The sequence below is a fragment of the Pseudophryne corroboree genome, chromosome 2, assembly GCF_028390025.1.
Source record: "Pseudophryne corroboree isolate aPseCor3 chromosome 2, aPseCor3.hap2, whole genome shotgun sequence".
NCBI classification, from domain to species: domain Eukaryota; kingdom Metazoa; phylum Chordata; class Amphibia; order Anura; family Myobatrachidae; genus Pseudophryne; species Pseudophryne corroboree.
The window spans coordinates 612,997,923-613,016,527 of NC_086445.1; the positions used below are offsets into that span (position 1 = coordinate 612,997,923).

The following is an 18,605-nucleotide window of genomic DNA, read 5'->3' on the forward strand; positions in this document are numbered from 1 at the left end:
GCAGAAACCAGTGGGACCCAGGTACAACCATCTACTCTGCTAATGCAAGGGGCAGCAGGTTCTTAAATATGATTAGGGATCACTACTTGTCTCAAATAGTCAAGGACCCAATTAGGGGTAAAACTACCCTGGATCTAGTAATTACTAATAATGTGGACATTATATCAAACACTAAAGTTGGGGAGACTTTGGGTAACAGTGATCACTATATGATCACATTCGACATCAGTTTCAGGAAACATAGCTACAGGGGTTCCACCAAAACTTTTAACTTTAGGAAGGCTAATTTCAGTATGCTTAGATGTGCACTTAACGACATAGAGTGGGAGGTTCTGTTTAATAACAAGAGCACTTCGGAAATGTGGGATGTTTTAAAAGGGTTGCTGGATAGCATTATTCATAACTTTATTCCCATGGGCAGTAAACGCAGGCGTATTAAACTCAAACCGATGTGGCTTAACAAGTAGGTTAAGGCAGAAATGGATAAAAAAAAGCGGGCTTTCAAAGCATTTAAATCTAATGGAAAGGAGGAATCTTTCAAGTATTACAAGGAGTGTAATAAGAAAGGCAAAAAAACAATAAGAGCAGCTAAAATGGAAAATGAAAAGCAAATCGCTGTAGAGAGTAAAACCAATCCTAAAAAGTTTTTTAAATACATAAACGGTAAAAGGTTAAAAAAGGAGAATATAGGTCCATTAAAAGATGAATTATGAGAATTGATAAATGATGACGAAATAAAAGCGGAAATACTGAACAAATTCTTTTCATCAGTATTCACCAGTGAAGAACTGATGGTGGGAGTAGGGCATAACAATTGTGACAGTAATGAGTCATGGTTAGATACTTGTTTAAGCGAAGAAGTAGTCCGGGAGAGACTAAGCAAAATTAAGATTAATAAATCACCTGGTCCTGATGGACTTCACCCGATGGTTCTTATGGAGCTTAGTTCACAACAAGCACGACCCCTATACTTGATTTTCAATAGTTCAATTAGATCAGGCATGGTACAGAAGGATTGGCGTATAGCTGAGGTAGTGCCATTATTTAAAAAAGGATCCAAAAATCTTCCGGGAAACTATAGACCAGTTAGTTTAACATCTATAGCGGGGAAAATATTGGAAGGAATTCTAAGGGACGTCATACAGGAGTATCTAAAGTCCGCTAGGATTATTAGCAAGAACCAGCATGGGTTTGTGAGGGACAGGTCATGTCAGACTAACTTAATTAGCTTCTACGAGGAAGTGAGCAATAATCTTGATCAAGGAAAAGCAGTGGATGTGGTCTTCCTAGATTTTGCAAAGGCCTTCGATACAGTTCCTCACAGGAGACTGATGATCAAATTAAAGGAGATTGGCCTAGGAAAAACTATTTGCACATGGATAAGCAGCTGGTTGTATAGCAGGGTACAGCGAGTAGTGGTCAACGGGAAGTCCTCAACCTGGTCCCCAGTAGTCAGCGGAATACCACAAGGGTCCGTACTCGGACCACTACTGTTCAACATATTTATCAATGACCTAGAAATAGGCCTGGAAAGCACAGTGTCAATCTTTGCAGATGATACTAAACTGTGTAAGGTAATTAGTTCAGAATTGGATGTGGAGTCCTTGCAGAATGATCTATCTAAACTTGAACTCTGGGCGTCTAAATGGAAAATGAGGTTCAATACAGACAAATGCAAGGTTATGCATTTTGGGACTAAAAACAAACTTGCATCCTACATATTAAATGGGGAACGCCTAGGGGAAACAGAGTTGGAAAAAGATTTGGGGGTATTCAATGATAATAGGCTTAATAACCGTACACAATGTCAAAACGCAGTAAAGAAGGCAAGTAAGGTGCTAGCGTGCATAAAAAGGGGAATTGAGACAAGGGACTCGGATGTAATCATGCCGCTGTATAAGGCATTGGTACGTCCGCACCTGGAATATTGTGTTCAGTTTTGGGCACCATTGTATAAAAAAGACATCAGTGAACTTGAAAGTGTTCAAAGGCGAGCTACTAAATTGATTAAAGGCCTAGAAGGACTGGACTATAAGGAAAGACTTACTAGGTTGAATATGTATACACTAGAAAAGAGGTGCCTAAGAGGAGATATTATTAATATCTTCAAATACGTAAAGGGACATCACAAAGAGTTATCAGAGGAATTATTTATTAAAAGAACACCGTTTAGGACACGTGGGCACTCGCTGCGACTAGAGGAGAGAAAGTTCCGAACGCAACGGAGGAAAGGGTTCTGCACTGTTAGGGCAATCAGGATGTGGCATTCCCTACCAGGGAAGGTGGTAATGGCGGACTCTGTAATTGGATTTAAAAAAGGAATGGATACATTTCTGAATGAAAAAGCTATCCAAGGTTATAATACTTAAAATATCAACGTGGTTAATCCGGGGGTAACATGAGTTATAGTAGCTAACTAGTCATAAAACATTATTTAGCAAGTATGTAGAATCACCACAACTTAAAACAGGTTGAACACGATGGGCAATTTGCCTCTATTCAACCTCAAATACTATGTTACTGTTCGTAAAGTCTAGCAAGAAGTGGAATTCATGGAAGAATCGTGGCCAAAAAGCCATGTCTGCGATGTAGAAACAAGGCTCAACTATGCAGGAAAACATAGGAACTGGGGTGCAGAAAAATTGCAGCAGATGCTCAGGACTGATGAGTCAATAGTTGAAATATCTGGCTGTAACAGAAGGCAGGTTGTTCGCCAAAGGGCTGGAGAGCGGTACAATAATGAGTGTCTGCAGGCAACAGTGAAGCATGGTGGAGGTTCCTCGCAAGTTTGGGGCTACATTTTAGCAAATGGAGTTGGGGATTTTGTCAGGATTAGTGGTGTCCTTAATGCTGAAAAATACAGACAGGTACTTATCCCTCATGCAATACTATAAGGGAAACGTCTGATTGGCTTCAAATATATTTTGCAGCAGGACAACAGCCCCAAACATACAGCTAATGTCATTAAGAACTATCTTCAGCATAAAGAAAAACAAAGAGTCCTGGAAGTAATGATATGGCCCCCGCAGAGCCCTGTTCTCTACATCATCGAGTCTGTCTGGGATTACATGAAGAGACAGTACGATTTGAGCAAGCCTACATCCACAGAAGATCTGTGGTTAGTTCTCCAAGATGGTTTTAACAACCTTCCAGCCAAATATTAAAATAAATATATATAGGTAAGACAATGGCGCTTAGTGGATAAGAGCTGCCTGGATGTATTGTTGTGGAACCCACCCACCAATATACAAGCAGTTACAATAGGGCCCAAGGTGTATTCAACCCCTATTGTAACCTTCCTGCCGAGTTCCTTCAAAAACTGTGTGCAAATGTACGTAGAAGAATTTATGCTGTTTTGAAGGCAAAGGGTGGTTAAATATTGATTTGATTTAGATTTCTCTTCTGTTCATTCAATTTGCATTTTGTTAAATAATAAAAATAAACTAACAACACTTCTATTTTTTAAAGCATTCTTACTTTGCAGCATTTTTTTCACACCTGTCTAAAACTTTTGCACAGTACTGTATACTTATGAGAGAAGGTGAAAAACATACTGGGATGGCACTCACAATTATCAACTGCACCTGGTGCTCTCACAATCCAGAGGCTACAAGTACATACAAATGGCGCGGTACTTGTGGCTTCAGTAATCAGATAATCACACTCCTGTTATCAGTTCAAATTCGCAGGTTTTGCATTTGAACGTGCATCAACCCGGGATTTTGGTAAGTGTAAAAGCAAACTACCAGATACAGGGTCGGCCTGAGACCTGAGAATTTGCTGTGTTATTGACCCGCCAATTTACCAGGTCATCAGTGGAAATGGTGTATACGTTTTTATCTTTCATACAGATGTGGACAAAGTTGCTAGTACCCTTCCGTGAAAAAAGAAGAACCCATATTGTTCTCTGAAATAACTTGAAATTTCAAAAGTAATTGACCTCAATCATTGTTTGTTTAGTCCATATTTAATAGAAATCAAACTTTACATTTGATTTTTGATTCAACAGAATATTTTAAATAATAAAACAAATAAAAATGGCATGGACAAAAATGATGTGACCCATAACATAATATTTTGTTGCATATCTTGTCTTTAAAGGGCAATCACTGCAATCATTCGATTTCTGTAGCTCTCATTGGGACTTCTGCAGGTAGTTGGGCCCACTCTTCCTGAGCAAACTGCTCCAGCTGTCTCAGGTTTGATGATTACTTCTCCAGACTGCATGTTTCACCTCTTTCCATAGATGTTTGCTTGTTTGCTTGGATTCAGCTCAAGGCTCATAGAAGGCCACTTCAGAGTATTCCAGTGTTTTGTTCTTATCCATTCTTGGGTGCTTTTAGATGTCTGTTTTGGGTCATTATCCTGTTTTTAGGATCCATGACCTACAGCTTAGAGCAGGCATGTCCAAACTGCGGCCCTCCAGCTGTTGAGAAACTACACATCCCAGCATGCCCTGACACAGCTTTAGCATTCTCTGACCGCAAAACTGTGTCATGGCATGCTGGGATATGTAGTTTCACAACAGCTGCAGGGCCGCAGTTTGGACATGCCTAGCTTAGAGCTTTCTGACACTGGGCAGTATGTTTCGCTCCAGAATGCTTTGAGATTTAATTGTGCCCATACAGATTCAGGACACCACGTGCCAGACTCGGTATCCGTTCACATGGTCGACCATGTTATGGTCGACAGTCATTAGGTCGACCACTATTGGTCGACATTGACATGGTCGACATGGACACATGGTCGACACGTGAAAATGGTCGCCACATGAAAGGTCGACACATGAAAAGGTCGACATGAGTTTTTTTTCTCTTTTTTTCTTTTGGGGAACTTTTCCATACTTTACGATCCACATGGACTACGATTGGAACGGTAAAGTGTGCCGAGCGAAGCGGTAGCGGAGCGAAGGCACCATGCCCGAAGCATGGCGAGCGAAGCGGTGCGCTAATTGGGGTTCCCAGTCACTTTACGCAAAAAACGACACCAAAAAAAGTAAAAAAACTCACGTCGACCATTTTCACGTGTCGACCATGTGTCCATGTCGACCATGTCAATGTCGACCAATAGTGGTCGACCTAATGACTGTCGACCATAACATGGTCGACCATTCATACCGGAACCGCCAGACTCAGCAAAGTAGCCCCATAACATAATCCATCCTCCTCCAAGTTTTACATTGTCAATATACATATTAGCAAATTTGAGTCTGGCATTTTTATGTGTTTTTTCTTTTTTTCCAAAGGTGGATCCTTACTGGATCTTCTTCCACGTTGCCAACTGTCACTCAAAACGCGTCATATGGTGCGATCAGACACTGATATCCCTTGATCTTGGAGTACAGCTTGTGTCGCTTTAGAAATGTTGCTCTTTTCCTACCATTCTCATTATCCTTCTGTTTAATCTGGGGTCCAGCTTCCTCTTGCGGCTCCATCTAGGGAAGTTGGCTATTGTCCCATGGACTTTAAACATCTAAATAATAATTGCAACTACATCCAACCTACTTGGAGATGATCTTATAGTCTTTTTCTTTCTTTATTTCTGATCTCCATAGACAATGATCTCCTTTGCTTCCTCTGGTCCATGTTCAGTGCAGTGCACACCTCGATACCAAACAGTAGAGTGACTACTTTTCTCCATTTAAATAGGCTGAATCACTAATTAGAAGACGTGTGATGCTAATTCAAGAAAGCATTTATTTGAAATATAACTATAATCAAATTATTTATTATATTTTCTAAGGAGTACCACCAAATCTGTCCAAGCCATTCTAGAATATCTTTGTAGAATAGTAATACTTTATCTGTTTTCACAGTTTCTTTGCTTTATTCTGTGACATACCAAAGTACCATATTGCAACATCATATCTTTCATGTATATACTACAACTATATCCTTGATCGTATGTATGCTTTCATTATACCTAGATGGCTTTTCAAATTCAGAATCAACTATTAATATAATAGTTCTTCCAACTATGCTACATTGCCTAAAATTTTACTTGTTGTAGTTATTCTTCCTTATCACGTGTATGTTTAGTACAAGACTACCTGCAATAATAATATCCTGCAAAGGGACTCAATCTATTTAAATACAAAGTAACAATTACAAGAGAAAGGAACACTCAGACTACTCATAAGCTATGAGCCTATGATAAAGACAAATAATACACACAAACCCTTCGTAATGTGCTGTCCATGACCTTGCCTCTTTAGTGGCCTCTGCCTCTTAACATTGTATTAACAACACAACTCTGCAATAAGGATTATTGAAAAACCTAAGGAAGAATAAACCGGTGTATACTGTGTTTATCGGGCTTACAGTATGCTACCAATTAATGGGGTAATTAACAAGAGCAACAACAGTATGTTGTACAGTACATACTGTACGGTAGTAGAGAATAAATAGATGCATTAAGCCTTGAGAAGTGATAAAGTGGAAGGTGATAACGCAGCAGCCAATCAACTCCTGCCATTTTTTAAACCGGGCTTGTAACTTGACAGTTAATAGCTGATTGCCTGGTGCGTTATCACTTCTCAAGGCTTAATACGTCTGCCCCATAATGTGAAAATATTTTTACAGCTTGTCACATATAAGCCTTAACCGTTAGAAGAATGTCAACGCTGAGTAAATGTCTGTATATGAATTGCATATTAGCTGATGATTATATGTATTGTATGTAGAAACGAGACTAGATACAACAAAGACTGCATGCTTCATTTGTGCAACTGAAGTAAATATTAATCCTGATCGTATCACTAATATTGAACATGGAGACTGCATAGTGAGCATGGTTGAAAATAAAGTCATGGATTAGATGTGCTGATCTGGCAGCAAAACAAATCTCTAGTTAGCCAACAATGTATCCTCAGCTATGGGAAAATAAATCCTCCCTGAGCCCTAATTAGCAAACAAAACAGTGCCCTGGATCAACCAGCCCAATACTGCACTCCAATAATAACTGAAGAGAACAATGTATTTTAGGAAAAGCATCTAGTCAATTTGAAGTTAATATAATGAATTTGCCTATACTGGGCTTAAGGTCCCCATACATCAGTAATCAATTGGGGCAATTTGGCGTTTTGCAGATGATTGTGTAAATAAATCTGCAATGTATGGGGTTCACAGATCACAGATTCCAACCAAAAAGTGATTGGGATTAGTAAATTAGGTTGTCCAACATGTTGGATATCACAGGTCAATTGGGACTGTAGATCGCTAGTGTATGGTAACAATCAGCAGTTTTCTAGACAGTTTCTAGTAAACTGATGAGCCTTTCATATCGGCAGATCTGTATTTGCGATCAGCCTGTTTTTTTCGCACTATAGGAGTAGGTCCTGGGCTACGCACAGACTGCACAGACTGGAAAAATCTTAAATGACATATAAATCTTTACCAAGTAAGTATGCTTTTGTTAGTGGCATCAAGTTAGGGATAGCCATCAGTGACACAACCATCGATGGCCACCATTGATGGTTAATGTTAGTACTATGAAACCATCAACTGGCAACCATCAGTGGCTTCATACCACCGATAGTTACATTATTCACCAGGCCATTCAGAGTTGGTGATGAGGCTTTGCATGACACGTTGGGGGTAGAAATAGGCTCTGTGTCCCGATGCCAGAGATAAATAAAAAGACAACAAAAAACATTGATAAGCTCTGTGTCATCGATGGTGGAGAACCATTGGATTTCCACCATCAATGGCAAAACCATCAGGCATTGGCGTTTAACCATCAATGGTCGATGGCCATCTCTACATAACGTATACAAGTTCTTCATAATAAACCATGATGAAATATCAAAGTTACTATTACTCCTTTTCTACATGTAATTGAACATAACTGAATAAATGGCTTGTGAAACAGTCAAACAAGTAATTAAAATAACAGTATAGCACTTTGATCATATAATTAGCCTGGTTTCATCTCAGCAAACACTATGACTGTCCCTAAATGAATGCTTCTAATCCATATTTATGGGATATATGCAAGATTACTGGTAACCTAACCTGTTTTACCACATTCTGCAGCTTCTTTAAAATGTGTATCATCCTACAGTGAAGTATTAAAAACATATCCTCCCACAGTAAATATTTCACAAGCAGGCGCTAACTCTTACATTCCAGCTATGGAGGAAAGGCTTGCAGATCTCTTCTGGTTGAAGCAGCAATAGCATAAAAAAAAGTCAATTAACATAAATCATATTGGCAGGTTAGAATAACATTTTTTGTAATTTAGTGAGATTTTGAAAAGGAAAATGATGATTTGTATGAGCATTGTTAAGAGTAAAGGACTATCAGATGCATGCGTAAAATTTGCTTAGCCTGCTACTGAAAGAAAAAACTTTTCATGTGAGGTTTCATATGTAGAAATTACAGCAGGGAAAGAGGAACCTCTTTGCAATTATGACATCAGTTTCTACACAGTGTGACAGGAGCATGGCTGCCATACAAAGTCACTGATGTGCCACTGGAAGATGCATTTACCACTCCTCACCTCTATAATATATTTCTATCCCCCATGATTCCCCAGTTTTAAATTTTCCTCATTAATCATCTCTGAAATCATTTCTTTTACTACCCCTCACATATCACATTCCAGCCCTCAGCCGTTCCCTGCACCACGTTTCTCCTACCTTCAGGGGTGCAAGTATGCAGGTACGCTAGGGTAAGGAGTACCCTTAAGAATTTGGCAGCGGGTAGGCAGTACCAACTGCCACACACTTTGCCATTACCACAATTATAATGTGCCACAAAGCAACAAGACCATGGTGCTTGGCAGCATGACTGCTCCTCCCACTTTGTCAGGGTTACTGGGAGTACGACAGTGACTGTATTTTCCTGTTATAATGGAGGCATTACTATATATTGTTATTAAATTGGGGTCATTACTGTATATTTCTATTATACTGGAGGTAGAATTATATATTTCTATTATACTGGAGGCATTACTATATATTTTTAGCCTTGCCTCCAGATTTCCCCCCCCCCCTACAAAAAAAAGGGGCTGTCGTGTGGCCACACCGCCAGAGTAATGTAGCCACTCCCCCTCACAACACATGACCATGCCCATTTTTGTCACTCAGTACCACTAAGAAAATATTTCTACTTACACCACTGCCTACCTTCCAGGTACTCTGCTTGCATTATTATTATCATCATCGTCTTCATCATCACTCTATTTACTTGTCCCAAGGTGAGGGCTAGGTGACTACTACTCAGTGGCAGTAAAACGTTGTCTTCCGAAATGCGACTTTGGCCAATTCTCACTGTTTCACTGCCTATTCTGATGTTATTTCACTGTGCCTACCCCCACACTAGCAGTGAGACCTGGTGCAATGCAGTACAGGGCTGATACGGGATGCGGTCAAGATGCCGCCGGCCGGAATCCCGGCGGTCGAAATACTGACGCCGGAATCCCGACCGCCACAATCCCGACATATTCTCCCTCCGTGGGTGTCCACGACACCCATAGAGGGAGAATATAATAGTGTTCCGAGCGTGGCGAGCGAAGCGAGCCCGCAAGGGGCTGCGTTCCGCTCACCACCCCTGTCGGGATTGTGTGGTCGGGATTCCGGCGTCGGTATTTCGACCGCCGGGATTCCGACCGGCGGCATTTAGTACTGATCCCGCTGATACACGGGAAGCCAGGAAATAAAACTATACTCTTCATCTTCTCCTCTAATACCACCCCATCCATACATCCATTAAAATAATAGCCACACCTACTGTATGTATTATTACTTTCTTCAGATAATCCACACCAACCTTTAATGCCTTTATTTCAGTGTACAGTGTTTGTATTATGTTTTTATCATAACACATTACTATTTATATGCAGTACTGGGGCATGAAGGGCCCACCGGGGGATTGCAATTGTAGCAGCCCATGCTTAAGGGTGTGACCAGTCTCCACAGAAGCTTGGCAAACCATTAGAGAATGCATGGTCTGGGCCCCTTGATAAATATATAGTAAATGCTGCTACTGCATGAATGACAAAGTACCACATTAATAACATCAATGCACTGTACAGAATACACCATAGTCCTGTGCCGTATAAAGTAACTTATGTATAATTCAGCATAGTATGAAACCTGGTCCCTAGGGGAGGAGGTGGGGCCCCCCAGGCAGTGGGGCCCACCACGGGTTTCCCTTGTACTCTTGTGGGCCAACCCAACCCTGTTTATATGCCAATGTGATGGTGTCTTGATGTGTCAACAAATAAAAGTGTTTAAAAACAAAAAGATTAGGCGCTCAGGTATAAGTACATTTCTCTATCGTCCTAAGTGGATGCTGGGGTTCCTGAAAGGACCATGGGGAATAGCGGCTCCGCAGGAGACAGGGCACAAAAGTAAAGCTTTTACAGGTCAGGTGGTGTGTACTGGCTCCTCCCCCTATGACCCTCCTCCAGACTCCAGTTAGATTTTTGTGCCCGGCCGAGAAGGGTGCAATTCTAGGTGGCTCTCATAAAGAGCTGCTTAGAGAGTTTAGCTTAGGTTTTTTATTTTACAGTGATTCCTGCTGGCAACAGGATCACTGCAACGAGGGACAGAGGGGAGAAGAAGTGAACTCACCTGCGTGCAGGATGGATTGGCTTCTTGGCTACTGGACATGAAGCTCCAGAGGGACGATCACAGGTACAGCCTGGATGGTCACCGGAGCCACGCCGCCGGCCCCCTCACAGATGCTGAAGCAAGAAGAGGTCCAGAATCGGCGGCTGAAGACTCCTGCAGTCTTCTTAAGGTAGCGCACAGCACTGCAGCTGTGCGCCATTTTCCTCTCAGCACACTTCACACGGCAGTCACTGAGGGTGCAGGGCGCTGGGGGGGGGGCGCCCTGGGAGGCAAATGAAAACCTTTAAAAAGGCTAAAAATACCTCACATATAGCCCCAGAGGCTATATGGAGATATTTACCCCTGCCTAAATGTACTAAATAGCGGGAGACGAGCTCGCCGGAAAAGGGGCGGGGCCTATCTCCTCAGCACACGGCGCCATTTTCTGTCACAGCTCCGCTGGTCAGGAAGGCTCCCAGGTCTCTCCCCTGCACTGCACTACAGAAACAGGGTATAACAGAGAGGGGGGGCAAAATAAATGGCAATATATTAATATAAAAGCAGCTATAAGGGAGCACTTAATCATAAGGCTATCCCTGTCATATATAGCGCTTTTTGGTGTGTGCTGGCAGACTCTCCCTCTGTCTCCCCAAAGGGCTAGTGGGTCCTGTCTTCGTATAGAGCATTCCCTGTGTGTCTGCTGTGTGTCGGTACGTGTGTGTCGACATGTATGAGGACGTTATTGGTGTGGAGGCGGAGCAATTGCCAAATATGAGGATGTCACCTTCTAGGGGGTCGACACCAGAATGGATGCCTTTATTTGTGGAATTACGGGATAGCGTCAACTCGCTTAAGCAGTCGTTTGCCGACATGAGGCGGCCGGACACTCAATTAGTGCCTGTCCAGGCGCCTCAAACACCGTCAGGGGCTGTAAAACGCCCCTTGCCTCAGTCGGTCGACACAGACCCAGACACAGGCACTGATTCCGGTGGTGAAGGTGACGAATCAACCGTATTTTCCAGTAGGGCCACACGTTATATGATTTTGGCAATAAAGGAGATGTTACATTTAGCTGATACTACAGGTACCACTAAACAGGGTATTATGTGGGGTGTGAAAAAACTACCAGTAGTTTTTACCGAATCAGAAGAATTAAATGACGTGTGTGATGAAGCGTGGGGTGCCCCGATAAAAAACTGCTAATTTCAAAGAAGTTATTGGCTTTATACCCTTTCCCGCCAGAGGTTAGGGAGCGCTGGGAAACACCTCCTAGGGTGGACAAAGCGCTAACACGCTTATCAAAACAAGTGGCGTTACCCTCTCCTGAGACGGCCGCACTTAAAGATCCATCAGATAGGAGGATGGAAAATATCCAAAAAGGTATATACACACATGCAGGTGTTATACTACGACCAGCTATTGCGACTGCCTGGATGTGCAGTGCTGGGGTAGTTTGGTCAGAGTCCCTGATCGAAAATATTGATACCCTGGACAGGGACAATATTTTACTGTCGTTAGAACAAATAAAGGATGCATTTCTTTATATGCGTGATGCACAGAGAGATATCTGCACACTGGCATCACGGGTAAGTGCTATGTCCATTTCGGCCAGAAGAGCTTTATGGACACGACAGTGGACAGGCGATGCGTAGAGGAGTTATTTGGGGTCGGTCTATCGGATTTGGTGGCCACGGCTACGGCCGGGAAATCCACCTTTCTACCTCAAGTCACTCCCCAACAGAAAAAGGCACCGACCTTTCAACCGCAGCCCTTTCGTTCCTTTAAAAATAAGAGAGCAAAGGGCTATTCATATCTGCCACGAGGCAGAGGACGAGGGAAGAGACAGCAACAGGCAGCTCCTTCCCAGGAACAGAAGCCCTCCCCGGCTTCTACAAAAGCCTCAGCATGACGCTGGGGCTTTGCAAGCGGACTCGGGGGCGGTAGGCGGTCGTCTCAAGAATTACAGCGCGCAGTGGGCTCACTCGCAGGTAAATCCCTGGATCCTGCAGATAATATCTCAGGGGTACAGGTTGAAATTAGAGACAGAGCCACCTCGCCGTTTCCTGAAGTCTGCTTTACCAACGTCCCCCTCAGAAAGGGAGACGGTTTTGGAAGCCATTCACAAGCTGTATTCTCAGCAGGTGATAGTCAAGGTACCTCTTCTACAACAAGGGAAGGGGTATTATTCCACTCTTTTTGTGGTACCGAAGCCGGATGGCTCGGTAAGGCCTATTCTAAATCTGAAGTCCTTGAACCTGTACATAAAGAAGTTCAAGTTCAAGATGGAGTCACTCAGAGCAGTGATAGCGAACCTGGAAGAAGGGGACTTTATGGTATCCTTGGACATCAAGGATGCGTATCTCCACGTTCCAATTACCCCTCACACCAGGGGTACCTCAGGTTCGTTGTACAAAACTGTCACTATCAGTTTCAGACGCTGCCGTTTGGTTTGTCCACGGCACCTCGGGTCTTTACAAAGGTAATGGCCGAGATAATATTTCTTCTTCGAAGAAAAGGCGTATTAATTATCCCATACTTGGACGATCTCCTAATAAGGGCAAGGTCCAGAGAACAGCTAGAGATGGGTTTAGCACTATCTCAAGAGGTGCTAAAGCAGCACGGATGGATTCTGAATATTCCAAAATCCCAATTAATGCCGACAACTCGTCTGCTGTTCCTGGGGATGATTCTGGACACAGTTCAGAAAAAGGTTTTTCTTCCCGAAGAAAAAGCCAAGGAGTTATCTGACCTGGTCAGGAACCTCCTAAAACCAGGAAAGGTGTCTGTACATCAATGCACAAGAGTCCTGGGAAAAAATGGTAGCTTCTTACGAAGCAATCCCTTTCGGCAGATTCCATGCAAAGGGATCTGTTGGACAAATGGTCAGGGTCGCATCTTCAGATGCACCTGCGGATAACCCTGTCGCCGAGGACAAGGGTATCCCTTCTGTGGTGGTTGCAGGAGGCTCATCTATTGGAGGGCCGCAGATTCGGCATGCAGGATTGGATCCTGGTGACCACGGATGCCAGCCTGAGAGGCTGGGGAGCAGTCACACAGGGAAGAAATTTCCAGGGAGTGTGGTCGAGCCTGAAAAAGTCTCTTCACATAAGCATTCTGGAACTAAGAGCAATCTACAATGCTCTAAGCCAGGCGGAACCTCTGCTTCCAGGAAGACCGGTGTTGATCCAGTCGGACAACATCACGGCAGTCGCCCATGTAAACAGACAGGGCGGCACAAGAAGCAGGAGGGCAATGGCAGAAGCTGCCAGGATCCTTCGCTGGGCGGAGAATCACGTGATAGCACTGTCAGCAGTATTCATCCCGGGCGTGGACAACTGGGAAGCAGACTTCCTCAGCAGACACGACCTTCACCCGGGAGAGTGGGGACTTCATCCAGAAGTTTTCCACATGCTATTAAACCGTTGGGTAAAACCAATGGTGGACATGATGGCGTCTCGCCTCAACAAAACACTGGACAGGTATTGCGCCAGGTCAAGAGATCCGCAGGCAATAGCTGTGGACGCGCTGGTAACACCTTGGGTGTACCAGTCGGTATATGTGTTTCCTCCTCTGCCTCTCATACCAAAGGTATTGAGGATTATACGGCAAAGAGGAGTAAGACTAGTGGCTCCGGATTGGCCAAGAAGGACTTGGTACCCGGAACTTCAAGAGATGGTCACGGACGATCCGTGGCCTCTACTTCTGAGAAGGGACCTGCTTCAGCAGGGTTCTTGTCTTTTTCAAGACTTACCGCGGCTGCGTTTGACGGCATGGCGTTTGAATGCCAGATCCTAAAAGGAAAAGGCATTCCAGAAGAAGTCATTCCTACCTTGATAAAGGCAAGGAAGGAAGTCACCGCGAAGCATTATCGCCGTATTTGGCGAAAATATGTTGCGTGGTGCGAGCAGCGGAGTGCTCCGATGGAGGAATTTCAACTGGGTCGTTTTCCTACATTTCCTGCAATCAGGATTGTCTATGGGTCTCAAATTGGGATCTATTAAGGTTCAAATTTCGGCCCTATCAATATTCTTCCAAAAAGAATTGGCCTCAGTCCCTGAGGTCCAGATTTTTATCAAAGGAGTACTGCATATACAGCCTCCTGTGGTGCCTAAGGTGGCACCGTGGGATCTAAATGTAGTTTTAGATTTCCTCAAATCCAATTGGTTTGAACCACTAAAGAATGTGGATTTGAAATATCTCACATGGAAAGTGACTATGTTACTGGCCCTGGCTTCGGCCGGGAGAGTATCTGAACTGGCGGCTTTGTTTTATAAAAGCCCTTATTTAATTTTCCATTCGACATAGGGCAGAGCTGCGGACGCGTCCGCATTTTCTCCCTAAGGTGGTATCAGCGTTTCACCTGAACCAGCCTATTGTAGTGCCTGCGGCTACAGACGACTTGAAGGACTCCAAGTTGTTGGACGTTGTCAGAGCCTTAAAAATATACATTTAAAGGACGGCTGGAGTCAGAAAATCTGACTCGCTGTTTATACTGTATGCACCCAACAAGTTGGGTGCACCTGCTTCTAAGCAGTCGATTGCTCGTTGGATTTGTAACAAAATTCAACTTGTACATTCTGTGGCAGGCCTGCCACAGCCTAAATCTGTTAAGGCCCATTCCGCAAGGAAGGTGGGCTCATCTTGGGCGGCTGCCCGAGGGGTCTCGGCATTACAACTCTGCCGAGCAGCTACGTGGTCAGGGGAGAACACGTTTGTAAATTTTTACAAATTTGATACCCTGGCAAAGGAGGACCTGGAGTTCTCTCATTCGGTGCTGCAGAGTCATCCGCACTCTCCCGCCCGTTTGGGAGCTTTGGTATAATCCCCATGGTCCTTTCAGGAACCCCAGCATCCACTTAGGACGATAGAGAAAATAAGAATTTACTTACCGATAATTCTATTTCTCGGAGTCCGTAGTGGATGCTGGGCGCCCATCCCAAGTGCGGATTATCTGCAATACTTGTACATAGTTATTGTTAACTAATTCGGGTTATTGTTTAGGAAGCCATCTTTCAGAGGCTCCTCTGTTATCATACTGTTAACTGGGTTTAGATCACAAGTTGTACGGTGTGATTGGTGTGGCTGGTATGAGTCTTACCCGGGATTCAAAATCCTCCCTTATTGTGTACGCTCGTCCGGGCACAGTACCTAACTGGAGTCTGGAGGAGGGTCATAGGGGGAGGAGCCAGTACACACCACCTGACCTGTAAAAGCTTTACTTTTGTGCCCTGTCTCCTGCGGAGCCGCTATTCCCCATGGTCCTTTCAGGAACCCCAGCATCCACTACGGACTCCGAGAAATAGAATTATCGGTAAGTAAATTCTTATTATTTCTGTTTCTGTATGTACAGAATACTGTATAGAGCTGGGACTATTACTGGAGTGTTACAAATCAGCAGTGAAAGCACAATTATATCACCTTATTATAGGTGTTGTGCAATGTGTTAGCAATAACTTACACTTTCAATACTTTGATGGTAAAATGACATATTGCTATACATGTAACTGTACAATACAAGGGGTGTGCAATACGTTTCTGGAGGCACAAAAAGCATTATATTTGCAAACAAAGTGAACATTACTTTTTTTTCCAAAGTATTCACCAGATGAGTCTATGCAAAGTTGCATGCGCTCAAACCACTTGATGAACCAGCTGGCCCAGTCCTAAGCAGGTATATCTTCTACATACTGGATGATGGTCTCCACTGCAGCTCCAGGTAACCCAAAATTAATCCCACGCATCTTGCCGCCAACTGCTTGGCCACGCTGCACTCACGTCGGAACTTCTGTGGCGGCGCAATTCCAACTGGGGTCCTCTGAGCCGACTGTTGTTTGGTCTCTGGGTTGAAACTATAGATCCAGGATTTGTTGCCACTAATGATCTCCCAGGCAGAGTTTGAGCAACAGCCATCAAACCTGGCCAACGGGTTGCAGCACCAAGTCACCCCAATCTCCTTCAGCTCTCGAGTTAGCTGATGGGGCATTCAGCAAGCAGAAACCTTACTCAGGCCAAGCTTTTCATGGAGTATATCAAGCAGATGAATCTCGATGAGATGTCTATCTCCTTCTCTAACTGGGCCACGCTAGCATCCACCTCCACTATGACCAGCACGTCAAAAACACTGTCCTTGGTGATGGCAGACAAAGGTTGGCAACAGCGCTCCTCATCTTCCATGGACCATCCCCTGTGCCAAAATTCTGCAAATTACAAAAACATAGGGGCTCGGGGTGGTGCTTCCTCTCCAAAAGCAGCTTGCAGTTGGCAAAACTCTCCTGTTGTCGCATACCACTCTTGTAGTCGTAGAAGATCGTGTCTCTCCACATAATGAGTTTGTGAAGGAAGTGAACATGCTAACTTCGGTGTACAGTGCTGCTTATATACGGTTCTGTGCCTTCTCATTTCACAAGAACTGTAGTCAGAGATTACAGGTCACAACCAGTCAGTCAGATTGTGTCTACTCTACCTATGCACTGCACATCCGACACCTTATTGCACACCCCTCGTATGTGAAAAATGAATCATGTAATACAAAAGAAGACACCCTTTTTTTTAAATATAAGTGGATACGAAGTAGTCAAAAGGTATACAATTCATAATGTGGACACCACAATGTTGACAGTCATGATACCAAAATGTCAACAAAATGTCAACATTCTCACAATGTCGACAGGTGAAATATCTACAGTGTCAGAATCTCAACATTAGGGTTAGAATGTGGGGGCGGAGGGGGGATACGGTTAGGCACTAGAGGGAGGGGTAGGTGTTAGGGCTAGCGATAGCTAGGAAATACCAGAACGCCACAGAATCGTAAGTCTGATTCACAAGTGATGATCACATAACCGCCAGGACACAAAAAACACCATTGGAGCCATTGCAGCTGTCTGGAGCAGGTAAGTCATCACTGGGCCACCAGGGATGATATTCTGACATTCTAACATGTAGACATTTCATCACTGTCTACAACATCAACATTATGACTGTCGACATATCAGAATCAGTTCATAGAAAAATTTCATTGACAAGAAAGACTACATGATATCTTAAAAAATGTAACTTAATTAATACAAATATGCTCGTCACTTGTAAATGAGCTAAGTATGTTAAGTGCAAACAATCTAGATTGCACAAATGTTTTGAGAAGGTATTTATTAGACATAATGTTGCCGTCTTGAGAAGTAGACTTGTCTTGACCTGGGATCTTCATAAGACTCGGTCATATGATGTGCTGCACTGTATGATGAACACAAACTGCAAGCGACACTGCCTGTGTTCTGCACCTCACCCTCATCACTCACATCGTTCTGGCTTTTTATCTAAAACAATAAATAAAATACTTATAGATTTCTTTTTTTATTTTTATTAGATGGAAAATATGGTGATCAGAAAAACAACCAATATAAAAAAAGGAACTCAGCAGTGTAAACAAATAACTTATATAAAGAAGACAAAGAGGAGACCAAAGGCCAAATGTAATAGAGTGAGAGTTTCAGAAAGTGAGAGATTTGGTAAGGTTTTTCAGTTTTTTTTTAAAGTGGTAATCATTTACACTGCAAAACCAGGTTGATCTTGCTGTGTAAATGATTGCCACTTTAAATAAAACTGCTAAACCTTACCAAATCTCTCACTTTCTGAAACTCTCACTCTATTACATTTGGCCCCTAGACTTAATCGGGGAGATTCAAATGTTTGAAAAGTCAGTTGGGAGTCTGTTTTTTCCTATCTAATAGACAGGAAAAAACAGACACCCAACTGTCTTTTCAAACATTTGAATCTCCCCCAATGGATGTTCTGGCCCAGTATAAATATTTTAGCAAACAAAATTTGAATATCCACAAAAACAGAATCCAAACTTTCCTTCGCTTCAGAATTCCTTGTGACTCAGGGATCACTTGATCAAATAATATTTGTGTGATATTCACAAATTGTAAGGATCTACTGAATGTACTATGGAGGGATCACAGCAGATATCTCCAAACAGCTGCCACAGACTCCTTAGGTTTCTATGGGGCCTGCAAAGCTGTCAGATTTACCAATGCAAAGCATTCCAGAA

At 43.2% G+C, this 18,605-nt stretch overlaps 2 protein-coding genes across 4 annotated transcripts in view; one reads left to right on the forward strand and one right to left on the reverse strand.

Moving 5' to 3' along the window:
- The window catches only part of PLCXD2 (phosphatidylinositol specific phospholipase C X domain containing 2), a 187,244-nt gene that overhangs the window by 135,605 nt on the left and 33,034 nt on the right, over positions 1 to 18,605 (forward strand). The window lies entirely within an intron of this gene.
- Positions 1 to 18,605, reverse strand: part of NECTIN3 (nectin cell adhesion molecule 3) — a 408,487-nt gene that overhangs the window by 130,483 nt on the left and 259,399 nt on the right. Inside the window, exon 8 of one of the 3 annotated variants that reach the window (XM_063954782.1) lies at positions 15,854 to 17,868. The exons of the other annotated variants lie outside the window; for them this stretch is intronic. Coding sequence (XP_063810852.1) covers positions 17,704 to 17,868 — 165 coding nt within the window. The 3' untranslated portion in view covers positions 15,854 to 17,703. Of the gene's footprint in view, positions 1 to 15,853; positions 17,869 to 18,605 lie in introns of those variants that run through there. 3 annotated transcript variants of the gene reach the window in all.